This window comes from Stegastes partitus, unplaced genomic scaffold (genome assembly GCF_000690725.1).
Source record: "Stegastes partitus isolate 25-593 unplaced genomic scaffold, Stegastes_partitus-1.0.2 Scaffold202, whole genome shotgun sequence".
NCBI classification, from domain to species: Eukaryota; Metazoa; Chordata; class Actinopteri; family Pomacentridae; genus Stegastes; species Stegastes partitus.
In genome coordinates this window covers 480,742-503,726 of record NW_007577933.1, presented here as the reverse complement: position 1 = coordinate 503,726, position 22,985 = coordinate 480,742, and the positions used below count along the sequence as shown (strand labels likewise).

Below are 22,985 nucleotides of genomic sequence, written 5' to 3'. Positions count from 1 at the left end.
CTACACTTAGAGACAGACAACCAAGCACACTCACATTCACACCTACAGACAATTTAGAATCACCAATTAACCTCAACATGTTTTTGGACTGTGTATGAGAAAGCTGGAGAACCTGAAGAGAACCCACGCTGCACGGGGAGAACATGCAAACTCCACACAGAAAGATCCCGGTGCTCACATTGGGATGCAAATCGGCGACCTTCTTGCTGTGAGTGCAGCAGTGCTAACCACCATTCCACCTTGCAGCCCTAAAAGAGAATAAAATGAACAATGAAATAGATAAAGAAAAAATAATTAGACAATAATAATAAATATAATACACTACATAACAGCAAGCCCATAAAAAAATTTATTAAGAAGTGATTTAAAAGAAAACACTAATTTTGCAGTCTTATCTCCTCAGACAGGTCATTTCAAAGCTGAGGGGCCCTGATCACAGATCCTCTGTCACTCATAGATTTCAGTCTCAACTTTGGAACAGACAGAAGGGCCCACCTGAAGATCTAAGGCTGTGAACAGGCTCATAAAGGGTCAAAAGTTCTGTTAAATAAGTTGGTGCCAGGATTGGGGTAATGTGATGTCTGCTAAAAACAGTACGAAGCTGAGCTGCTGCATTCTGAACCAGCTGGAGGCGAGACACTGACTTGTGGTTGATACCAGAAAGAAGGGAGTTGCAGGAATCCAGATGCAAGCAAATAAATGCATGACTCACCTTTTCCAGATCTGAGTGTGAAAAAACTGTTTTTAGTTTGGAGATGGTTCGGATATGAACCATTTTACCCAAAGTTACAGCTGCATAGAGTAAAAATGAATACATATCAACAGGACACTTCTCCAGTTGATTACTTACATTAAAGTGCATTGTGCCCCCCCCCCACTGAAATTTCATATTTAAGTATGAAAAAATGATCTTATCTTATTGAAAATGCACAAATATGCATACTTTTTTTGAACAGACATGTGAACATTAAAAATAAAGGTGGACAAAGGAAGTATTAAAAACAACAACAATGATTTGAATGTCAGCAGTGAAAGGTGGACAGATTTTGTTTCATTGAGTTCCAACTGTTGGGCTTGTATTTATATTTATATATAAACAAACAAACAAACAAAAACAAGCAAACAAGCATGATGGGACCCATAAACTAATATTTTTTTAAACAACCCTTTGAGACAATCAAGTGTTTTCTGTAACTCTCAATCAGATTTCTGCACCTGTTGACAGGTATTTTGATTTTGGCCCACTGCTCATCAGCAAAGTGCTCTAATTTGTCCCGGACAGTTTTGTTTGTTTTTTAAAATTATTCTTTTCAACCACAATTCAAAAGCAATGTCTTATTTCACAAAATTATAATTTAGCAAATTTGTATTTATTGTAAATGTTATAACTTTCTAGGTATTTGAGTGACTGTTGTGAATTTTGCCTTTTCTTTAATTGAAGGGTATGAATACATTTGAGGACAACTGTATTCTTTTAAAGTGGATTTTAAAAAAACAAAAACAAACAAAAAAAAACCACTATGCCTTTATGTTGAAGCCACACTAACACTACTTCTGAGAGGAAGTGTATCTAGCTTCCCTCAGCTCTTGAGCTCCAATCCATATTGTCCAATCCAGCGCAGCCTGCTTCCTCATCATACCCAGCTCGATGCGCCTCTCCCGGGCTGGCGGCGCCTAGCGGCAGACGTAGCACCTTACAACGGAGGGTAGCATCCTCACTGCTGACACTTTTTATCACAAGCAAACGCCTGCTCTTATTTGTCTGTCCATATGAGGAACATATGTCGCCATGGGTTCGTAACATAAGCAGGTATACACGTTTAAATAAATTGTTAAAGAGCAATGAGTGGCTGCTGGAATTGCATTCAGCTGTGTTTGCTGTCTTGAACACACCCCGCTGAGTACCCCGATATTGTTCAAGGGGAATAATGGCTGCACAGGAGCCGTCTCCACCATCTTCCCTGGAAGGCAACAAGCCGGGCTTCCCAAAGAAAATTTTGGCCAACAACCTCGAAGACAAGCATTTGTGCAACTCGTGTCAGAAAGTCCTGAGAAGGCCCCTGCAAGCCCAGTGCGGTCACCGCTTTTGTTCGTTCTGTTTCAACAAAATTGTGAGGTGAGTAGTGTCATGGTTGCTAGCGAGCTAGCTAGATGTGTGTAGCCAATATGAGCATCCCGAGCTTGTCACCAAACCTCGTTCAAATATCTCACAATTTAACGCTGCCCTGCTTAGTGTCACAGGATACGCTACGCACGAGTATAACAACATACGGTACATTGATTACAAAGAATAAACAGCAACATCCGACGCATAGCTAAATTAACAATAGCCACTTTATCCAAATAAGATCTGAACTAGTGTGTGTGATAGGCTGGCCAGGTGTCCTCCCAGTCTATCCCGCTAACCTCTGCTGAAACTGGCCGGACACCAGAGTAACGGTGTGGGTTTCGAGAAGTTGAACCTGACGGTGTGTTACATAGAACTACTATCAGGTCGGTATGTGTGCCGAAGTTACTAAAACGTCTGGCTACTGTATAGTTTTTAGAATATATTCCACGAAGTGCACATCTTTTGTAGATAAGCGAAACGACATTAAACTGGGCATAGTTTTAACGGAATTTAGGATGACCTTTATCCGTATGGTAAATAACATCACCTGACAAAGATCCATCGAACCTTTGTAATAGTTGCGTTTTTTTTTAGCTAGTTTTTTTGTGTTAACATAACAGTAACAATAAGAACGAGAACATTGTTTTTCATTTTTAAAATCCTAGTACACAGACAAGACTACAAATAGGCACATTGATATTGATATCCATACAGTATTTTTTGTATGCGTAGTTAGAAGAAAGCTCGGTAGTGGGATCAGTTTTTTTCCTGAAGTGCGCATGTGTGATGGTACTAGACATTTCATTTTAAGTTTCAGTTTCATTTTGATTTAATTATTTTTGCACCACTTAGAGTGGTGACTGCTGCTATAGGAAGAACGAATCTATATAAATACTTTGCTAAAAGTAAAACTATTAGAAAGGGGGTGTTTAACAGAAATCAGTGACTATCAAATTCTGTGTTGCTGTATGGCTATAATGGAGTCCCACTTTTTTGGTAACAACTTCAAATGCAGTATAATATATGATCACAGTAAAGAGGTAGCATAAATAACATGAATTAGCCGGACTTTGTCAGGTTACAGATCAGGACATTTACAGATTTCAGTGTAACACTGGTTATTTATGTATTGTGCCAAGAAATTAGGTTAAGGTTTTTATACAAATAAAGCAGGTACATCTGACACACTGATTGGTTAAACTCGGAGATAACAAGTGACATTTTTCTGCCATCTCAGTGTCCCCGTGGAGTGGCAGTCATGTCCTCTTGACCACTGTCATCAACAAAGTAAAATTCAACTCACAAAACAGGAGTTACATCTGGTGACTGTAATGGACTTGAAGCTAGGGCTGCACAATGTTTTGCCTCTGCACTGACATTTGCACATATGCAATACATGTTATTCTTGTGTTATTAGCACATTCATCACAATAATCAGGTTTCCTGTGTGTTTTTAATAGCATTTGCTACAACAGGACAAGTCGGGGCTTTGGACATTTTTTATGAAGTTTTTATTAAAGTGTGTAGCTGCAACTGACAATACTATTATGAAGGGTCTGTCAGTATTTCCTCAATCAGTTGGTTGACAATTTATCTATAACATGTTTTCAATATGTCAAAAATTGCCTTATACAAATGGCTAGTTTGTTCTACCAACAGGTCAACACCCAAGGATGTCCAGCGTAGAATGATTTAAAAGGGGAAAACGCACAACTCTGCACATTTGAGAAGCTGAAATCAATACATGTTTTTAAAAATAGCTATACTGATTTACCAAAAAAAAAACAAAAACAAAACAACAAATTACTCAAAATCCAATATCAAGTATTAATTGGAATGACATGACTTTCAGCATGTGACCTGATTTTCAAAATAAAAGTAAAACACAATTGTTTAAGCTTAATCACACCCAAAAAATTATAATCTTTGTATCTTTATTTAACAAAGCATATACATTTTTCCAGTGCTAGTGGAAAAAGTAAGTGGATTTTTAAGAATCTTATAACTGGTTGAACCTCCTTTGGCAGCATCAACCTCAAACTAGTGTTTCTGACTGTGGCTAAGGTGTTGGAATCAGAACACAGACCTTAACCCAACAAAGATGTTGTGAACTGAACATTGTGAATCTCTAATCCACAACCACCACAAACACTTGTTTGAGGCTGATGCTGCCAAAGAAGATTAAGTTATTAAATCCAAGAATTGACATTTTTTTTCAACCAACACTGGGAATATTTGATGTTTTTTTTTCTCAATACCAATACTAAATAATATAATTGTTTGTGCGTTATTAGTGTTGACACATTATATTTATCTGTATTTGTGACTTAGAAGATCAGATCCCAGTTTATGACCTTAACTCAAATCCTGATGCATAAAACCCCCTCATTCTAAAGGGTTCACTAACCTTTTCTTGTCAAAGTGTGACCAAATGATCTCAACTCAAAGTTCTGACTTTGATTCCTGGCAAACTGGAAGATTCCTCTGGGCTCTTACCCCCTTTTCCCATCTCTCTCCATTGCCACTATAAAGAAAAGGTCTAAAATGCTCCCCCACCCCCCAAAAGAAAAAAAAAAGCAGCCCTAAGAAGAAGGTTCACTGATCTGGAGCGACTCTAGCCCAGCTGAGCTTGGAGGCCAGGAGAAGTGGTTGACAGCTCTGATCCACGAGTCAACAGTAAACTTAAACTACCTGGATCACATCAATGCTAACATCAAGTATCTATGTTGTCTGAGTAAGGGCACAGGGCCGTTTAATGTTGTCACAATATTTGTATTCATGTGATTTTTCTTCCTTTAAGTTCTGGACCACAGAAATGCAGTGCATGCATCAAGGAAGACTTGTTTGAGGAACCCACCTCCATTCTCAAGCAAGGTGGTGTAAGTACATTTTTTTGCCATGCACCTTTTGTCAGAGTTCCTCACAGTTACAATGAATAAATCATTATAGTGCACTTCAATTCCCTGTTTTGTTAGCATTCTGAGCAGTTGGTCATTAGAGCAGAGTTTTGCCAGGTTTGGTATTTTAGTCTTGCTGGTGATGAGAGCCAAAATGTTTCTGGATATAAAAACTCTCAAAATAATCCTGAGAGTCAGCACTGTGACGTCATAGTCATTGTTTGTTTTCAGATCTAATGTTCTGCAGCAAAGATCCAACACAACAAAAACTTTGTGACTGCTCTTCTTCTTGGCAGCACTGACAGTAGATGAAGCAGATATCCTCCTGTTTTTCTGTGGCCATATTGGCTAGAGTAATTAGAGCCAGGAGAGAAAAGTGAGCTCCAAGCACCCTGACCCTGAGGAAACTGATGCAGAGTACTGGTAACACTATCCCTCAGACCGCAACTAAAGACACAAACCAGACAACACTGACAACAACCTCCATTTTTCCATCTAGGCTTTCCCCGATAATGCAGCCCGCAGAGAAGTTGAGGCCTTGGCAGCTGTGTGTCCTAATGAAGGGTGCACATGGACCGGAACTATCAAAGAATTTGAGGTGAAGGAATGAGTTTATTTACATTCTAAACCTCTGAACATTGCATGTAGCCACACATCACGGTAACATCATCCATATATGAATATCCTACACACAGTTTCCAGGAGACGTTTCGTAATGTAAAATAAGCAAATATTTGAACACAGCCCCACAAGAATACTGTAAAAATACAAAGAAGCACATCCATCCATTCATCCATGATCTATACACCGCTTAATCCTCACTAGGTTCGCAGGGGGCTGGAGTCTATCCCAGCTGACTTCAGGCAAAGGCAGGGGACACCCTGGACAGGTCATCAGTCTATCGCAGGGCTACACTTAGAGACAGACAACCAAGCACACTCACATTCACACCTGCTGACAATTTAGAATCACCAATTAACCTCAACATGTTTTTGGACTGTGTGGGAGGAAGAGAACCCAGAGAGAACCCACACTGCACAGGGAGAACATGCAAACTCCACGCACAAAGATCCCAGCGTCCCCACCGGGACGTGAATTGGCAACCTTCTGGCTGCGAGGCAACGGTGCAGCCCCAAACAAGCACATACAAAACAAACCAACAAAAAAAATGTATAAGCGCATTCATTCTTACTGAACATTGTATAACTGATCAAGTTCATGACTAACTACTCTGTAATCTATTGACAGTAAAGTATGAAGCTTTTATGGGCTTGATTTCTTCTCTTAATCCATGCATTATATATGTATTACTCCAACAACTATTATCAAAGAAATATTTAGTTAAACCAAATTAGCTCCAATTAATATGAAGTCTTTGTAAATTGGCATTCAGACCATCATGGGAATATGATTTGAATTCAGATTTTGGATGAATGGATTTGAATTTATTGAACAAAGTAAATGAGGTAAAAGTCACAATGAAGGGGTTTTGTGTGTGTGCATTTGTCAACTAAAGGCATGCAAACAGCGTGTTTTGCTTTTTGTGATGTGAATGAACTTGTGCTGTTAGTGGATTGTGCAGACAGAGACTGAAAAGAATGTCTTATAAGATAAGATAATTCTTTATTGACCCCCATAGGGGAAATTCAGGGTTAGCAACTCTGGCATAGTATATCTTTCTTTAGCCTATTAAAATAATTGTTGTATTTGTGCTAATATTCCGTATTTTTGCAAAATGTAGTGGTAACCTGATTACATTTAATGGGACATAGTTACCTTTTTTCCATCCTAATCTTGTAACACCATTCCCTGGATTCCATGGTTGCCCAAGCCTCTCTGTATTTATCTAAATGTTGTCAACAGATTCTAAGAAAATCTTCAAGGAAGTCCTATACACATGCCAAAGAAGTGCATGTCAAAATATAAAAATAATTGCTGTAAAATGTTTCATGTATTGTAAAAATCAATGGTCAAAAATTGCTTAAAATTTAGTAATTTGTAATGAGCTACTGGGCAGTGATTTAACATCTGATAAGGCTTCTAACTTTGGATTAACTGGATTGTATGTATTTTCTCCTCTCATTGTAACCTGAAACAGAACACATCTACCAGTGCTACTTGCTATTTTCTTTCTTTCACTTGTGTTTGAACTTGTTCTTTTAAATTTAAAAGTTATCAAAATACCTTTTTATATGGAAAATGCCTGCAGTGCCTACAAAAATGCATTCACCCACTGAGACATATTCCCCTTTTATCGCTTTTCAACACTGAATTACGGTCAATTTCATTTGACTTTTTGACAGTTTACAAAAATGACTCTTTCATTGCAAAGTGGAAACAGATTTCTACTAAGTAATGTCAGTTAATTTAAAATCTAGAAACTAAAATAAGTGATCGCATAAGTATTCTCCCTCTTTAAAGTATCTTAACCAATTCATCACAGGTGCATCCGATTGGTGCTGATGTCTCACAGTGAAGTGGAGATCATCTGAGTGCAATGAATGTGTCTCAAGCAATTGTTGCAGAAAGTCAACACCTGTATTTAGAAGGTCCAGTCACTGGTGAACAAGTACTCCTGGCTATAACTACACCATGAAGACAACAGAACACTAGGTTATTGAAAAGCACAAGTCAGTGAATGAATGAAAAAAAGCCAAGTCACTAAATATCTGTTTGAATATAGTTAAATCTATCATTAAGAAACGGAAGGACTTTGGCACATGAGTAAATCTGAGCAGCAAGAAAAAGGCTTGTGAGGAGGGATACCAAGACACTTATGCTATGTTTGGTGGAGACCAAACACTGGGCTCCTCAAAAACAACCTCCACACTGAGGCTGGTGGTGGCAGCATTAAAATATGGTGATGCTTCTCGGCGGTTTTACATGGAGGCCTTTCAAAGATAGAGGGTAAAACAAATGCAGCAAAGTATAGTGAAATCCTGGAGGACAACCTGATGCAGTTTACAAGAGTGCTGAGAATTTGTGGCTGGACTTAAAAGGGCTGTTCACCCACATTTCCTGTGCAACCCGACAGCGCTTGAGCAGTTTTGTAAAGAAGAATGGTGTAGAATTGCAGTGTCCAGATGTGCTGGTTGAGACCTAAACACACAAACTAAATGCTGTGAATGTGGCAAATGTGCATCTCCTAAATACTTACTTGCAGTGGGTGAATACTTATGTAGTCACTTTTTTCACGCTTTAAATTTTTAATTAAAAGACATCATTCTATAGAAATCAGTTTTCATTATTTTGGGATTTTTTCCCCCCAAAAAAGTCAAATTATATTTTCCATGATTCAATGTTGAAAAGCAAAAACAGTTAAATGATGTGAAGGTCTGAGCGTGACTTCTATGTTGTTTCGGTCACATTTAGTTGTTCAACCAACAGAATTTATATATACTTGCATAGTATGCAACAGAATTCTTATTGCCCAGAGATGTACTCACTTCTGTTGTTTACTGTACACACACACACACACACACACACACACCACCTAGTGACAGTCTACAGTTAGTGGCATCATCAAGTCAATGGTGTGGCCAAATTCTTTATAAAGTGATATAACATTGTATAACAAGTCTTTTCTGTCGATCACCTGCAGACCAGCCACGAGGGCAACTGTGACTTCATGATCATCCTGTGTCCCTCCTGTAAAGAGCTGATGAGAGCCAATGAACAGGAGCGCCACAATGAGAGAGAGTGTCCAGAGAGGACGCTGAACTGCAAATACTGCAAAGAGCCGTTCCTGTTAAAGAACATCAAGGTCAGGCTTTTCCCTACTGTCATAATCCAACACTGTTCAAGTATTGTGCTTGAGTGTGACTTTACTAAGAAGCTGTTGCTTTATTTATGTATCCGCTTGTAATATCGTAACATGAGACAAAGTTCGTCTACATTTATTTCATGATCGATAGATGGTGTTACATTTCTGCGATAAAATATTCTAATCTGAAGGTACCTCTATTAGATGTCCCACAGGATTCTTTGGTATCTCATGACCATCCTCGGGAATGCTGTCTCAGCTGTCATTACATTTAGCCTCGGTCACAACCGGCCATTTGGGCTCCTACGGCCTGTCTGCGTCCAAAATACGTGCAAAATGGTACGCGCTACACAAGTCCGTCTGCAAAATGTTGAGGTCAGACAGCCCGTAAGCATGTAGGGAGGATCTTTGACATGTCAAAAAGATCCTACGAATTCTCTGTGAACAGTGTAACTTGCTCCCCCTTGCAAGGAGTTTGTGAGTGAGACGTGCACATTTTTAAGGCACCATGGGAAGAAAATCTGTGGTCACAAGTGCCCCTTGTGTGTTAAGCATGGTGCTCACACTCACAACTCATGAACAAAATCGAATGCATAGTGGGCGTACATCACCCCACGCCAGGAGTGTAAAAGATGTGCTCATGGTGCACGCTCACGTTTCGCCAGTGATGGTCGATTGCATTATTGTTTCAAACAAAGAATGGATATACCATAATCTAATCAGATGTACAGTTCAGGACCCTGGACAGCACAGTGCTACCTGGCGTGGCTGCATGTCTCAGCGCAAGGGCCGTTTCTTCGATCACTGCCTCAGTATGAATGGATGAAAACACTGCATCTGATCACACTCATGATCACACTCTGGCGTCTGGATCGCGTCATTCACGCAAATGACTTGAAATCAGACACAAATCTTGATGTGCGAATGACGCGACTTATGGGCGCGAATGAAGCGAGTAAACTCGTGTCTGATGTTACCACTCGAGACGAAATATAGTAGCTGCTGCAAAGATGATGCCAAATTTTTTTGTATTTCTTGAACACTAACAATAAAGCTTCTTCTTCTCAATAATGTTTCGGGAACATCAGTAAATTGTCATGTCTATCAATAAGCAGATGTTCAGCAAGCGAGGAGATTTGTGTACAATTTATTATATTTTGCCTCTCGGAGATGCTCTGAATTCGGAATTTAGTTTGTTTTGATGCAGATTTGTACATTAGCATGAATGTAGCACAATGTTGAAGTGGAAGTAGCTGTCTGTTTACTAAGATGTGAGAATGCAATAAAAATATTTAGTGTCTAAAATCGCTAGCTTNGGGAATGCTGTCTCAGCTGTCATTACATTTAGCCTCGGTCACAACCGGCCATTCGGGTTCCTACGGCCTAAAATATGTGTTACAGCTGGTACGTGTCTCTGATGGAGGAGCAGGTCGGCTCACGGAAGATGCTGCTGGCCAGTATCAGCTGGAAGTCAGTACTGGGGTTGACAGTGACACTGCAGGCGAGCTGTCACCATCAAGTTGTCAGAATCTGTGTGTGCGCTACAAAACATAAAATCATATGTATTTTCATCCCCATTTGTTATAAAGTTTTAACTTTTGTCCTGAAATCAGTTTGTATTGTCCCGGATCTTTTTTTTAAAAAATTGCCCCGGGATGACAGAACGTCCTGAAGCTGTCAGTATGTTAACAGAATTTACAAGATTGAAAATCCCGCCATCGGTACGTCATCACAAGATGTGAGGCAAGTGTGACTGACTTTGGCCGTGCGTTCCATTCTCTTTGTAAGTTGTGAGTGAGTGCCATGTATGCAGGTGGCAAGACAAGCTCAAGAAGTGAGTACAATTTCCACGGCAATCGCACGTTGCAATTAGCGTCCCTGCTTGAACGGACATCTCATGTCGCCCCTGCAACTTGCAAGGCAGACTTGGTCCTCTCTTACACATTTCTGATGGAGCCCTTGCAATCTTTCCTCTACCTCTATGACCTCCACGGTACCCAAAATTCGCAGAGGACGTGTGATCCCAAAAGTCGTGCATCCGGTTGTGACCAAGGCTTTACCTGGGTTCAGTGCCTCAGCCACCCAGATGGTGTATGGATTTGTCATATGCTGAGTGGTTTATGGGAAGTGCTGCCTGAGTGTCATCACTTACCCATATACAAACACCATTTACCTGGTGCCACTACATTTAGAGTATAACTCAATCAAATTAGATCTCACAGACACAATAAACACATTTTTAGATTGTTTTACTATTAGATCTTTATTTTTGAAGTCTGTTGAACATGAACGTTCCTAAATCCACTCAGAAATTGTAGAAAAAAAGATGCTGGCTACAACTGTAGAAATAACCTGAAAACCATCAGGTTTTAATTTTTTTTTTCAGTGTCCTAGTAATCCAGTGACAGTTGTGTGTACTAGGGCTGCATGCCATATTGCTTCAGCTTTGACACTGTGACTGATGCTGTGTTCACACCAGACACCAGTAAAATCATTCGCGCGAATGATTTACATGAAAAGTCAATGTGAAGATGCGATTAGACACGAGTAAACGTCCGGCGGCGCGACTCGCGCGATTAGCGCGGCGCGATTGACACGAATTGAGCGAGTTGTTTGCTCGAATGACGCGATTCTAGCCGCGCGTTTGAAGAGCAAGTTGAAAAATCTGAACTTTTGCGATCTGACGCGCCGTGATGGCCAATCAGTGTTGAGATTCTCTGGTTACGTCAACAACATGATTCATTCAGTTTTTTACAACTACACTGTGAATACTGATTGATTTACGCACCCCAGGAGATAAGTAGCCACATCACTGGCCAGGGCAGATCTCAGTGCTCAGCAGACTGGCTGTCCCTCTCCTCCAGTTCACACACAAGAATGCTACTCTTCAACTTAGCAAGCTAGCGAGCCGAGCTGCTAGCTATCACAGTGCTCGCGGGATAAACCTCCGTGTAGTCAACGTACTCCTGCTGGCGGCCGCTTGTCTGTGTTGTTGTAAGTGGCACGGAAAAAACATGGCTCTATCTCAGCGAGCGCCTGTAGTTGGCATCCTGGAGGGATATCCTGGTACCGATCCTCTACAACAGGTAGTCAAACTGGGTCCGGATCAGCCGAAAACAGCGCTGAAAGCGGCCGTCATCCAGGCGCAGCTCCTGGAGAAGGTGGAGGAATTCTCCGAGCTGTGTGCGTCACTGGGGGTTCCCATGGATCTGGCGTCTGGATCGCGTCATTCGCGCAAATGACTTGAAATCAGACACAAATCTTGACGCGGGAATGACGCGAATGACGCGACTTATGCGCGCGAATGAAGCGGGTAAACTCTTGTCTGATGTTACCACTCGAGACAAAATATAGTAGCTGCTGCAAAGATGGTGTCAATTTTTTTTTATATTTCTTGTACGCTAACAATAAAGCTTCTTCTTCTCAATAATGTTTCGGGAACATCAGTAAATTGTCATGTCTATTAATAAGCAGATGTTCTGCAAGCGAGGAGATTTGTGTACAATTTATTATATTTTGCCTCTCTGAGATGCTCTGCATTCGGAATTTAGTTTGTTTTGATGCAGATTTGTACATTAACATGAATGTAGCACAATGTTGAAGTGGAAGTAGCTGTCTGTTTACTTAGATGTGAGAGTGCAATAAAAATATTTAGTGTCTAAAATCGCTAGCTTATTGTGATACATAGGCTAACTGTGATTGCAGTATTGATCTCAATAATTGTGATGATCATTTTAGCCATAAGTGTGCAACCCTTGTCAGTTGTATGTTTGTTTGGCTACAGAAAGGATTATATTGGCCAAATAAAAGTACTCTGTTTTAAAATTGCTGGTAACACACAAGGTAACAAGTATAATTTGTTTGACCATTTAAATCAGCGCCACAAAGCTTTGTATGATGAGCGCAACGCTCGATCTGAAGGGCATCCAAAGCAACAAACTACTGTTTTGCAGTTTTTCATTTTTTTACTTTTATAAAATTAGTTTTGATTTTCTATGCAGATGCACTCTCCTACAAAATCTCCACAATCTTTGTGGAATTTTTCTTTTTTTCCAAATCGTCAAGTGATCTGGTGAAAATTGCTATATTTTTTTTCATATCCCAATATATCTCACAGAAAACACAATATTGCAGTGTTGTTGTTGTTTTTTTTTTTTTTTTTGTCCATATCATTCAGCCTCTGTACATCCATGACTGCACAGGAATCCCATAGCCTTTTCACATACTTTTAGTAGTGCTACGGTAGAATACAGGGCTCAAATTGTAGCACATTTTGCCCATCTGCTATGGACTACATTATACTTGTACCATGGCAACATTATACATCTTGTTTACAGTCTCAAAATTATGGCAACTCTCGTTCCTAAATCAACACACATCTGCACAAGAAATAGATGAAGAAAAGCCTCACAATTTACAATTTCAAGGTGATTTTGTTTTTTGTTTGAATTAGGGGCCCAGAGAGTCAGACTTTTAAAAACCTAAGTCACCTGAGTGGGTATCATTTCCTGAAGGAGATTGAGATGTGGTTAAACATTTGGAATTTTATCACAAATAGCAGATACACCTTAGCATATTAACATACATTTAAAACCAAGCTGCCACTGATGCCTTAAGGTGAAAAATGCAGGAAAAGTACAGAAGTATTTTCTTTTATTGTGAACTAACGTTACTTCTTCTACTTTTAGGCTCATGATGAAATCTGTCCAAAGTACCCAATGATTTGTGAAGGTTGTGCAAAGAAAAAGATCCCCAGAGAAAAGGTATCCCAGATGTTTTAATGATTTGTCATAGTTCTGTTAAGACTGATCTCATTTACCATTTAGCTAGGGTTCAAATTCTGCAATGTATTCTATAGATCATTAGCTTCTTTCATTTTTTTTGTTTTGCAGTATGTGGACCATATTAAGTTCTGCAGTAAATTTAAAGCACCATGCAGATTTCATGTTGTTGGCTGCGATACGTCTGTAAGTAGACATTTTCGTCATAATTTGCTATATGTGGCTAATTTCATGACTTCTGAATCATTTAATAACTTGGCAAATTGAAACAAAATCCTCCACTTAGTGGGTAGATAGAAAGTGAGAAAAAGTAACACATTTTTCCGACTGATGTTTAAAGTAAAAAGATAAAGAGGCAAAGTGCACATAACATGATTTTCCCTACTAGATTATTAGAAAATAAAATGATATGATATTCCTTAATGAGTTAGTTTTTGACCCTTTAGAAACATTGCCAAGGTATTACATTATTCAGCAGTTATTACAGTGTTGGCTGCTACATGCCTCTAAATGAATCCAGTGTTGTTGCATATAAAGCCTGTGTTTGTATGTAGCCACTGTGCCTATATAAAGTATTCACCTAACCTGGACTTTTCCATGTGCTGCTGTTTTACAGAAACACATCACATAGGTGTGTTTAAGCTTTGTGGCACTGATCAACACGAAGTGAAACAGTTAAAGTCAGGTTGTGGATATTTTAGTACAAATATAAAATATGAATTTGATTGCAAGATTCGTTCCTTCACATTAATATTTAGTGGGAGCTATTCATCACATTCAGATATTTCAGACCCAACTGACACTCAAAAGACATTACATAAGAAGGACATTATCAGACTTTATAAAAGGCGAATACAGCTTTTAATCACATTTTCAGTATTACCCAACACCTGTGAACAAACTGTGAAGTGTGAAAAGGTTGGGGATCCCCTTTAAAGGGAATGGCTCTGTATCTTTTTTCAACAAGAAGAAGCTCAAGCTTTTTCAAAGTAACAACAAATTATTGAAGAAAACATACTTTGGGGAAAAAATGCTGTGAGGTGCAGTTAAGAGCCCTGTAAAAAAAAGTTGAAAGTTTTTGTTTGTCAAAACTTCTGTTCGTTCCATGGGCAAGAATGAACTTTCATGCTCTGTCAAATTTGGTAGAGACCTTGCGGGAGCAGCAGTTTTTATATCTGGCAACAAAATCTGTATTGAATTAACAGATGGATTCTGACTTTGCTGTGGTTTTAAAGCCATTCACATGTTGGGAGTGGTGTAATTCTGATGTATGAATCTAGGTGGCAGGTGTCTTGCATTAGCTCATCCTGCTCCATCATTTGGCCCAATATTTTTTTCGTCATACTCTCTCCAAAGTCCCCAGCAAGAAAGCAATTCACAGTATGATGCTGCCACCACCATGCTTCACATCAAGGCTGCTGTGTTTATTCTGCCAAGTTGTTTGGGTGTTTAGTAGCAGCGAATTAAACCTTTAGATTTACAAGAGGCAGACTGTCCTCGGACCACCATCAGTAGTTACTCACCACAATTTAACCTGAGATTAAATGCACACATTATTACATGTAGTTAATCATCATTCAATTTAATGTGGAACTTATACAAATATGTCATAAGGGGTATGAACATTTATATTTCAAAAGTTTTCTCATATTTTTGACTGACTTTGACATCAAAACATTGTTTTACCTGTTCAATCAGTATGCCTAAACAACAAAACATGACAAATTAAAGGTATGAATACTTTGTGTAGTGTATATATCATTATCTCCATATTTTGCTTTGCCGTGCACTCTACTGTCTTCTTTTGCCTGTTGCAGTGTTTCACATTCATCATCATGCATCACTGAGTATAAGGACTATTGTTTAGTTTCTTAAAGTCTTTCTGCTCGTATCTTTCTTTAACTCCAAGGTGGAGAAAGAGAAGATCCATGACCATGAGCGGCAGTGTTCATATGAACACCTCAACCTGCTTCTGCATTTTATCATGGGCATCAAGGTGAGTCTAGAGAGCCTGCAGCCCCAAAGCCTGGAGGTGGCCAGCCAGAAGCTGCAGGAGCTCCACCAGTCCCTCAGGGACCTGGAGCTGAAGATGAGCCAGCTGGGTGGAGGTGGTGCAGCTCCCGTGCAGGGTGCATGTGCCCCGACCCTGACCACCTCCTTTACCCCGCTGCCCAGCGCTATAGGCGCCGCCCTGGAGTTGCAGCTTCAGAGTGAAAAGACGAAAGTGGCTGAGCTCAGCCGGCGCTGCCAGGAGCTGGAGCTCAAAGTGAACACGTTTGAAAACATTGTCTGCGTCCTCAACCGAGAGATGGAGCGTTCCTGCACCACCATGGAGGCCTACAACCGCCAACACCGATTAGACCAGGACAAGATTGAAATCCTCAACAACAAGGTAACAAAATGACACATGGCCTCTACACATCTCTAATGTGCCTCTTTCCTCCCTCAGCACCACTGAGTAACACTACCTTACGTCTTATGAATGTCATGTAAATGTTTTCACAGTGCATAGTAAAACTCTTCACAATGCCTCAGCCTCCTTCAGGATCACCTTGCAAAACTCCTTGATGGATCTCCTCTTTCCTTGAAACACCTCCAGCCTATACTTGTGGTGCTGGTCACATGCAGTTGATAGTTAGCTAGTTAGCACTTCTTTACAGATCACAAACTACAGCCAGGACTGTTAGTTGTAAATCTGTTGGTGATGTTCTTATCCAATTGCTTTACATTGTTATTTCAAGTACCTTCATTGCCTCAATGAGCAGTGTGTCACATCTACTGCTGCTGTCCAGGCAAAATCAGTAAGTCAGGCCACAATGTCTGACCTACAGTTGCTCTCATGACTGCAGCATGCATTTTTGCATTTAACCTTACACAGTGACAGCCAAAACATCTTTTAATCCATATATCTCTTATATTATTGCACTATAGTTTTACAGTACAGTTATCACCTATGTGTAGCACATTACATTACAGCACTGACTAAGCATCAGTTTTGTTTTTACTGATTCAAAGGCGGCCTGTTAAGCTAAATAAACAGTCCTGTTCATCTGTTTTTAAACTGCAGGTTCGTCAACTGGAGAGGACGGTAAGTCTGAGGGACCTGTCCATCGTGGAGATGGAGGGTAAAATGAGGGAGATGTCTGCAGCCACATATGATGGCATCTTTGTCTGGAAGATCTCTGATTTCACCAAGAAGAGGCAGGACGCTGTGGCTGGCCGTGCCCCTGCTATGTTCTCTCCTGGTAGTTACTTTATACATTGATAGCCTGAGTAAGGATTTACACTTTTTAGTTGGGAATAAGATGCATCATGACACATGATTGCTGTATTATGTTTTCCAGCCTTTTATACCAGTAAATACGGCTACAAGATGTGCTTGCGGATCTACCTGAATGGTGATGGGACGGGCCGCGGCACCCACTTGTCTCTGTTCTTTGTGGTGATGAGAGGACACAGTGACGCACTCCTCAAATGGCCTTTTAATCAGAAGGTAACAGTCCTTATAGTCCAAAATGTATTGTCCTGCTATACAATAGTAATTACTTTGAACAAAACAAACATGAATAAAACCTATTTAAAGACAATACTACCAAATTTTATTATTCAGTTTCATGCACTGTCCCTTTACAGAAAAAAAGTAAAAGCAATCATAAAATACATGCTTGTTTGCTCTCTTTCTAAGAGTGAGATGAGACAGTTGATACCAATCTCATGTCATATAGCGTTTAAGAAATTTATTAGACCACCTACCTAATTTGTTAAGTTCTGTGTATATATATATAACACAAAAGACCATCCAGCATTATGAAGTGCTTTCATGCACACTCAGCTCTCAACGTTTTACCATTTTTAACAGGAATGAGAAATTTCAAACTGAATTCACCTTTTTATATCCAAATTTGAGCCAGCTCACTGGGCTTCACTTAGCATAGCATTCAACCACTAAAACAAAGTTTTCTGTTCAGAAATGCAAGTAAATAACTATAATTTGACATCTTAATCAAAACATAATAATGTGCTTTACTCTTTTTTTAAGTTTATTTGTAAAACAGTAAATTTGAAAATTCAGGGACAACAAAAATATTTATATTTGATTCATAAAAATATTTTGGTTAAAGAGCTTCTACATACTGGTGTATTAACTATTACAGACATAAAAAAAATATTTTGGTAATTACCAATGCTGTTAATTTAAGGCAGCTGTGGCAATAACCTTACATTGGGCAGTGGTCTAATACATTTGTTAAGCACTGTGTATAGCAATTTTTTTATTTAGATGTGATTTTTGGGGTCCAGCCATCCTTCCTTATCATAAAAAAGGCACTTAGCTCATGAGTCATAACAGCTAGCGAAGTAATAATATAGGACAGTGTGCTGTCAAAAATGTAATTGAGGTTAAATGTCATTGCATTAGGCCCCACATGTGCTTCATCAAAATATATGAAAACAAATGGCACAGCTGGTACCCATTTTCTTGCACACTATGTGTTTGACCTCATCTTCCACACAGCGATGTGGGGTGAATGTCAACAGTCGTTTATGACCCACTAATTCTTGAACAACTCTCCATCACTGTATATTCACTAACTAAACCTGCTTTTAAGAGATCCAATCAAAAATGAAGGATTGAATCCTCTTGTAACTGAACTCCACTAACAAGCTAAAAATGCTGTAACTGCTGTTACTTTAATGTTCAGAGCTATAGTGAGGAACTACTGTAGTTAGCCTAGCTCAGCAATAGACTGAAACAGCTAGTCAAACTGTACCTGAAGTACAAAACAACACATATACATCAGCAGACTAAAATTAACAATTTGCGCCTTTATGAGAAGTTACATGCAAGAATATTTTCTTAGCTACATTTTTTTAGTTTCTGTTCATGAAAGGGCTCAAAAATAGGGTTAATGGTATTTAGAGTTATTGTTATGTGTAGTTTAAACTTCCCCTGCTAACATTCTTAGGCTAAGCTACACTAACTAAACATCCTAAATCAAGCATAAGGAAAATGCCAAAATTCTAAAGAAAAGATATCAGTATCTTCTCATCTAACTCACAAAGAAAGCAAATAAATATACAACTTGCACATTTTTTGTAGATATATAGATTACTACGTGATGTTGTGTTAAGTTTGAATGTTTCAATGAGTTTTTCCACCACTTTTTTATGATTTACCTTTTCTATGATAAATGATTTATTTAGAGTAGTAATCATACTATATCTGCCCCTTGATGTGTCATCATACTAAAGCTGGAACTGCATTGTGCATCAGCTCCAGTTTTTCTTTCCGATGTAAGGCTACGTTCATAACATGTGTACCCAGGTCACCCTCATGCTGCTCGACCAGAACAACAGGGAGCACATAATTGATGCCTTCCGGCCCGACATCTCATCCTCGTCCTTCCAGAGGCCCGTCAGTGATATGAACATCGCCAGCGGCTGCCCACTCTTCTGTCCGCTGTCCAAGCTGGACTCCAAAAACTCCTACATACGTGACGACACCATCTTCATTAAGGCCATTGTAGACCTCACAGGGCTTTAGGCAAAAGTTGAGGGCATAAATCCAACCCTGCCTTTTGTTGCTACTAACCTGTTTGAATTACCAGGCTTTTGTATCACCATTAACTGGCATTTCTCTTTAGGGTCTGTGTAGTTGTTTTGGTTTTGTTATAAATATATTTGGCGGCAATATGCAAGACCAGAGCAAGTTCTTTTGGGCCCACTGGCCGCAGGGGCTGGTGGTTTTAAAAGCCTCTTTAGCCATTGTTACTATTTTACAAATCTCGAGTTTTTATTTAACAGAACAGTGATTACTTACCAAAGTTACTGAAGGCCTGTACATAACATAGATACCAGTACTGGCCAATGACGTGTTATTTTCCCGTTCTCCAGAAGGCCCTTGAAATGCATTTGAACTAACAAAAGCATTCCTATGTAGAACATTACGCTTGTGAAAAACCTTGACAACTATGACACTGTCTCTAATCTGCAGTGATAATGCTCTGGCTTCTTGTACTATAGATGAGGCTCATCATGTTCAGTTTTATGTAGAAATATGACCTGATTCTTTTCCGTACAGCAATTAAATAAGATCCTCCTGTAACAAAACCTACTGATTGTTTGCTAGTTGTAGTAAGGGCTGAACGACAGGGAAAACGTTTAATTGCAATTTTCTGACAAATTGCATCCTTTCCAAATGCATTGTTTCAACTTGCAATATTTCAATTGAAATGGATTAACTGTTCAGCCCTAGCTATGAGCAAAAATATTTGCGATTAACTGGCCAGTAGCATAGCTCGCATAAGTACCTTAACTTGAGTCTCTGAAAATATTTAAAGCTCCTTTTTTTTGTTTGTTTGTTTTTGTTCACTGGCCCTGAAAGGTTACTTACATACCCAATAGATGCTAAATAGAATTAGCATTCACTGGAAGGCATGTCTGTGGCAACCTGGTAAATCTAAGTCCACTGTTCTCCCCTTTTAGTCGTGTCCTCTAACTCAAAGGATTTTTTTTCTGGCTCTTTAGCTAGCTAGATGCTTTACGGTGTCAACCAGCAAGTTACCAACTTTATCTATCTGCAGTGCAAGCAGTGTACAGTGGGCTTGTCAGAGCGTTTTCACTGCAAACAGCTGCCATCTGCTTGATGACGGTGGTGGTCAAACCAGAACAATTAGCTAAAAGATCGAGGAACGCTTTGTAGAGCTGAGTGGAACCGTAGGATCAGACTATAATTCTTTGTCCAGATGTCACTTAGTCCTTTCAAAGAATTGGTAGTTTCTTGGCCTACAGTTAATATAAATAAATACTGCTTGTGCAGCTTTAAAAAAAAAAATCTGTCAAACTACAAAGTGCTTGTTAAGCAAATAATATTTTTTCTTCTTCTTTTTTTTAACTGGGTTTTTGTATTGTATTTTTGTATTTTTGAAGTTTAAAATTTGCAGGTTTTTGTTCAACTTAAAAACTGAAAATAATGAGCCTTAGACCCGTGACACCGTAGCTATGTAGATTAATAGCCTACAGACACAGCAATAGATTAAGCAGGTCTAGGCGCTTGTGCTCACTGTTGGCGTGTACTGCCTGGCATTTGGTTAACTAATAATGTTTGTTTTTTTTATTGTGTTCTTAACGTGTTTTTTTTTTTTACATTTGCAAAGATGGGGTTCCAATAACAGTGTGACGCCCATGTAGCCTTCAGAATATTGCTCAGCTTTGCACACAGTTTGTAGTGCAGCTGGAATTTCAAACTCGTTTACGGTTTCTTAACATCTATGCCTCCAACTCGAGAGTCCTGTGTTCATTGGTAATCATTTGTGGTGGTGGACATTGCTTGAATTCCATGAATTCTGAGTGCAGTATTTTAGTTGTGAATGTTGGTGTGTGTGCGTGCCCGCGTGCGTGTGTATACTGTTCCATTACTTTGCCGTTAGTTGCAGTGTTAGTTTCTTGTTGGATCTGTGGAAGATGCACCGTAGCTTGTAAGGGTTTCTGGGATGTTTTCCCAGGAAACATCAACAGCGATGGTAGTCGAGCTGATTTGCCCAAATGGAAATATGACATATTTTATTAGAAAAAAAACATATATTTGCATACAAGTCCTAAAAAAAAAAACTACAAATATCTTTTGATAGTAAACTTTTGGCCTTTCTCACTATTTGTTGACGTTTAGTGTTTAGTGGTGGAATGGCGATGAATTGTTGCGCTGTGAGATACTGCCAATATACAGTATGAAGGACCGCCTCAAGCATATCTATTATTAAGTTAATTCCTTGTAAACCTTTGAGATTGCTCACTTAGAGTAGCCTCTGCTGATATTTACATGACACTCGGGACACTGAAGAGTGATCCTTTGTATATGGCTAACAAAGATGGGCAGACTTGGGGCCACCTTTATCAACCTCCTCATAGGGAACTGATTCTAAAATTGTTTCACTAGAAAACTTTTGGTCCCACTTTTAAGTCTTGGAGTAGAACATTTGATTAACTTGCCTAACCCGTGGAATTACTCTGAGCTTCAAGGAACTCAAGTAACCTAAATCTGAAAGTTCTTTTCCCCCCCGTGTTAATATCATCAATGCAAGTTTGACATGTTTAATAAATACAATCAATATTAACTTATGTCACAGCTTCTGTTGGAGAAGTACCTTTGTTTACATTTCCTGTTTAAAAGTCATTCAGATGGCTACAAAGAAACACAAACTAACTCCAAAATGACACAAAATGACTACACTAAGATATGACACAACCGCAAAGTCATGCAAAACAGTTGCAAAAGACACAAAACTGCTATAGACACAAAATGACTACATAGAATCGCAAAACAACAAAGTGACATAAAATGACTTTAATGACAGCTAAGAGGACTGCAAAGGGACATAAATAAGTAAATAAGAGATGCATTGTATATGCAAAATGACTCAAGGAAACAAAGCAACCATAAAGTGACACAAAACGACTACAATGGGATGTTTGATTATAATGAGATGCAAAACAGAAAAGGTGCCACAAAATATCACTGAAGGAGGGAAAATAACCACAAAGAGACACAGAACTATTACAAAGAGATGCAAAGCAGCCATAGAATGACTGCATAGTACTAGAGAACGAAAAAAGAAAGATAAAAAAAACATGACTGAAGCAAAATGACTCCAAAGTCTAGACAGGAGACGACCGGATACGTCATGGACATGTCACTTGTAGCTGTTTTGCATTTCTTTGATATTGGATGTTTGGTTCCTGAGTCACAGGGGGGCCCATTATCTGTCTGGACTGTAGGCTATTTGGAGTTACAAACAGTCACTATTAATTGTTAGTAACAGCTTCAATCCTTAAACCTTGAGGCAGCAATGTTTCTAAATGCAGAAACGTTAGGAGTGCAGACCACTCTGTGAGAACAGTTATATTTCCATATGGGTGTAGCCTTTGGTCATGCTTAGACGCAGACATGTGGAGGCTGGAGCTGAGATGTGAAGGTCTCGGGATGGAAGCAGTGCTGAGGTATTAAAAGGGAAACGGTTGACGTTATTGTAATATTCTCCTATTTTTGTCTTTCCTCACAGCTTTGAACTGACCTACTTTTTACAGAAAAAGAAGTGCCTGTACTTTTTTGTTGGTTTTGTTTTGTTTCATGAGCCCATTGAGTTGTGGATGTGCTTTCCTGTGAGTTTACCAAAATGTGAAACTTGATTTGTGCAGTGTATTTTTAAAATTATCTTTAATATTGTTGTCTTTTATGAAGCCCCTTTACTAGATGTGATACAATTTAAGTGACTAAGAATGTTTTGCATACATAAAACTAGTGAATGTCAACAGTGTTATTTTATTGAAAACGAGGCCAGAATATCGTTAACACAGCTTTTGGCATCTTCATCCAAACACAGGCAGCATGTTTTTAAACCTCTCAACGGATACTGACACCTCTCTGTGCATGAGATGTT

The 22,985-nt window shown here is 39.2% G+C and overlaps 1 protein-coding gene across 1 annotated transcript; it reads left to right on the top strand.

The window, feature by feature from the left end:
• The first annotated feature begins 1,922 nt into the window (after positions 1-1,922).
• On the top strand, positions 1,923-20,019 carry traf2a (Tnf receptor-associated factor 2a). The gene is made up of 10 exons (XM_008280611.1): positions 1,923-2,116; positions 4,911-4,989; positions 5,507-5,605; positions 8,609-8,770; positions 13,459-13,533; positions 13,663-13,737; positions 15,461-15,943; positions 16,619-16,796; positions 16,896-17,044; positions 18,875-20,019. Exons 1-10 carry the CDS (start codon positions 1,929-1,931, stop codon positions 19,091-19,093), a joined length of 1,707 nt encoding a protein of 568 aa, XP_008278833.1. The 5' UTR covers positions 1,923-1,928; the 3' UTR covers positions 19,094-20,019.
• The last annotated feature ends 2,966 nt before the right edge of the window (positions 20,020-22,985 follow it).

Excerpts from the sequence above, each read along its gene's own strand:
- traf2a (XM_008280611.1), top strand. The coding sequence starts at position 1,929 with ATGGCTGCACAGGAGCCGTCTCCACCATCTTCCCTGGAAGGCAACAAG. Across the intron at positions 8,771-13,458 it reads TCCTGTTAAAGAACATCAAG|GCTCATGATGAAATCTGTCC; the intron begins GTCAGGCTTTTC and ends TTCTACTTTTAG. Across the intron at positions 15,944-16,618 it reads TTGAAATCCTCAACAACAAG|GTTCGTCAACTGGAGAGGAC; the intron begins GTAACAAAATGA and ends TTTAAACTGCAG.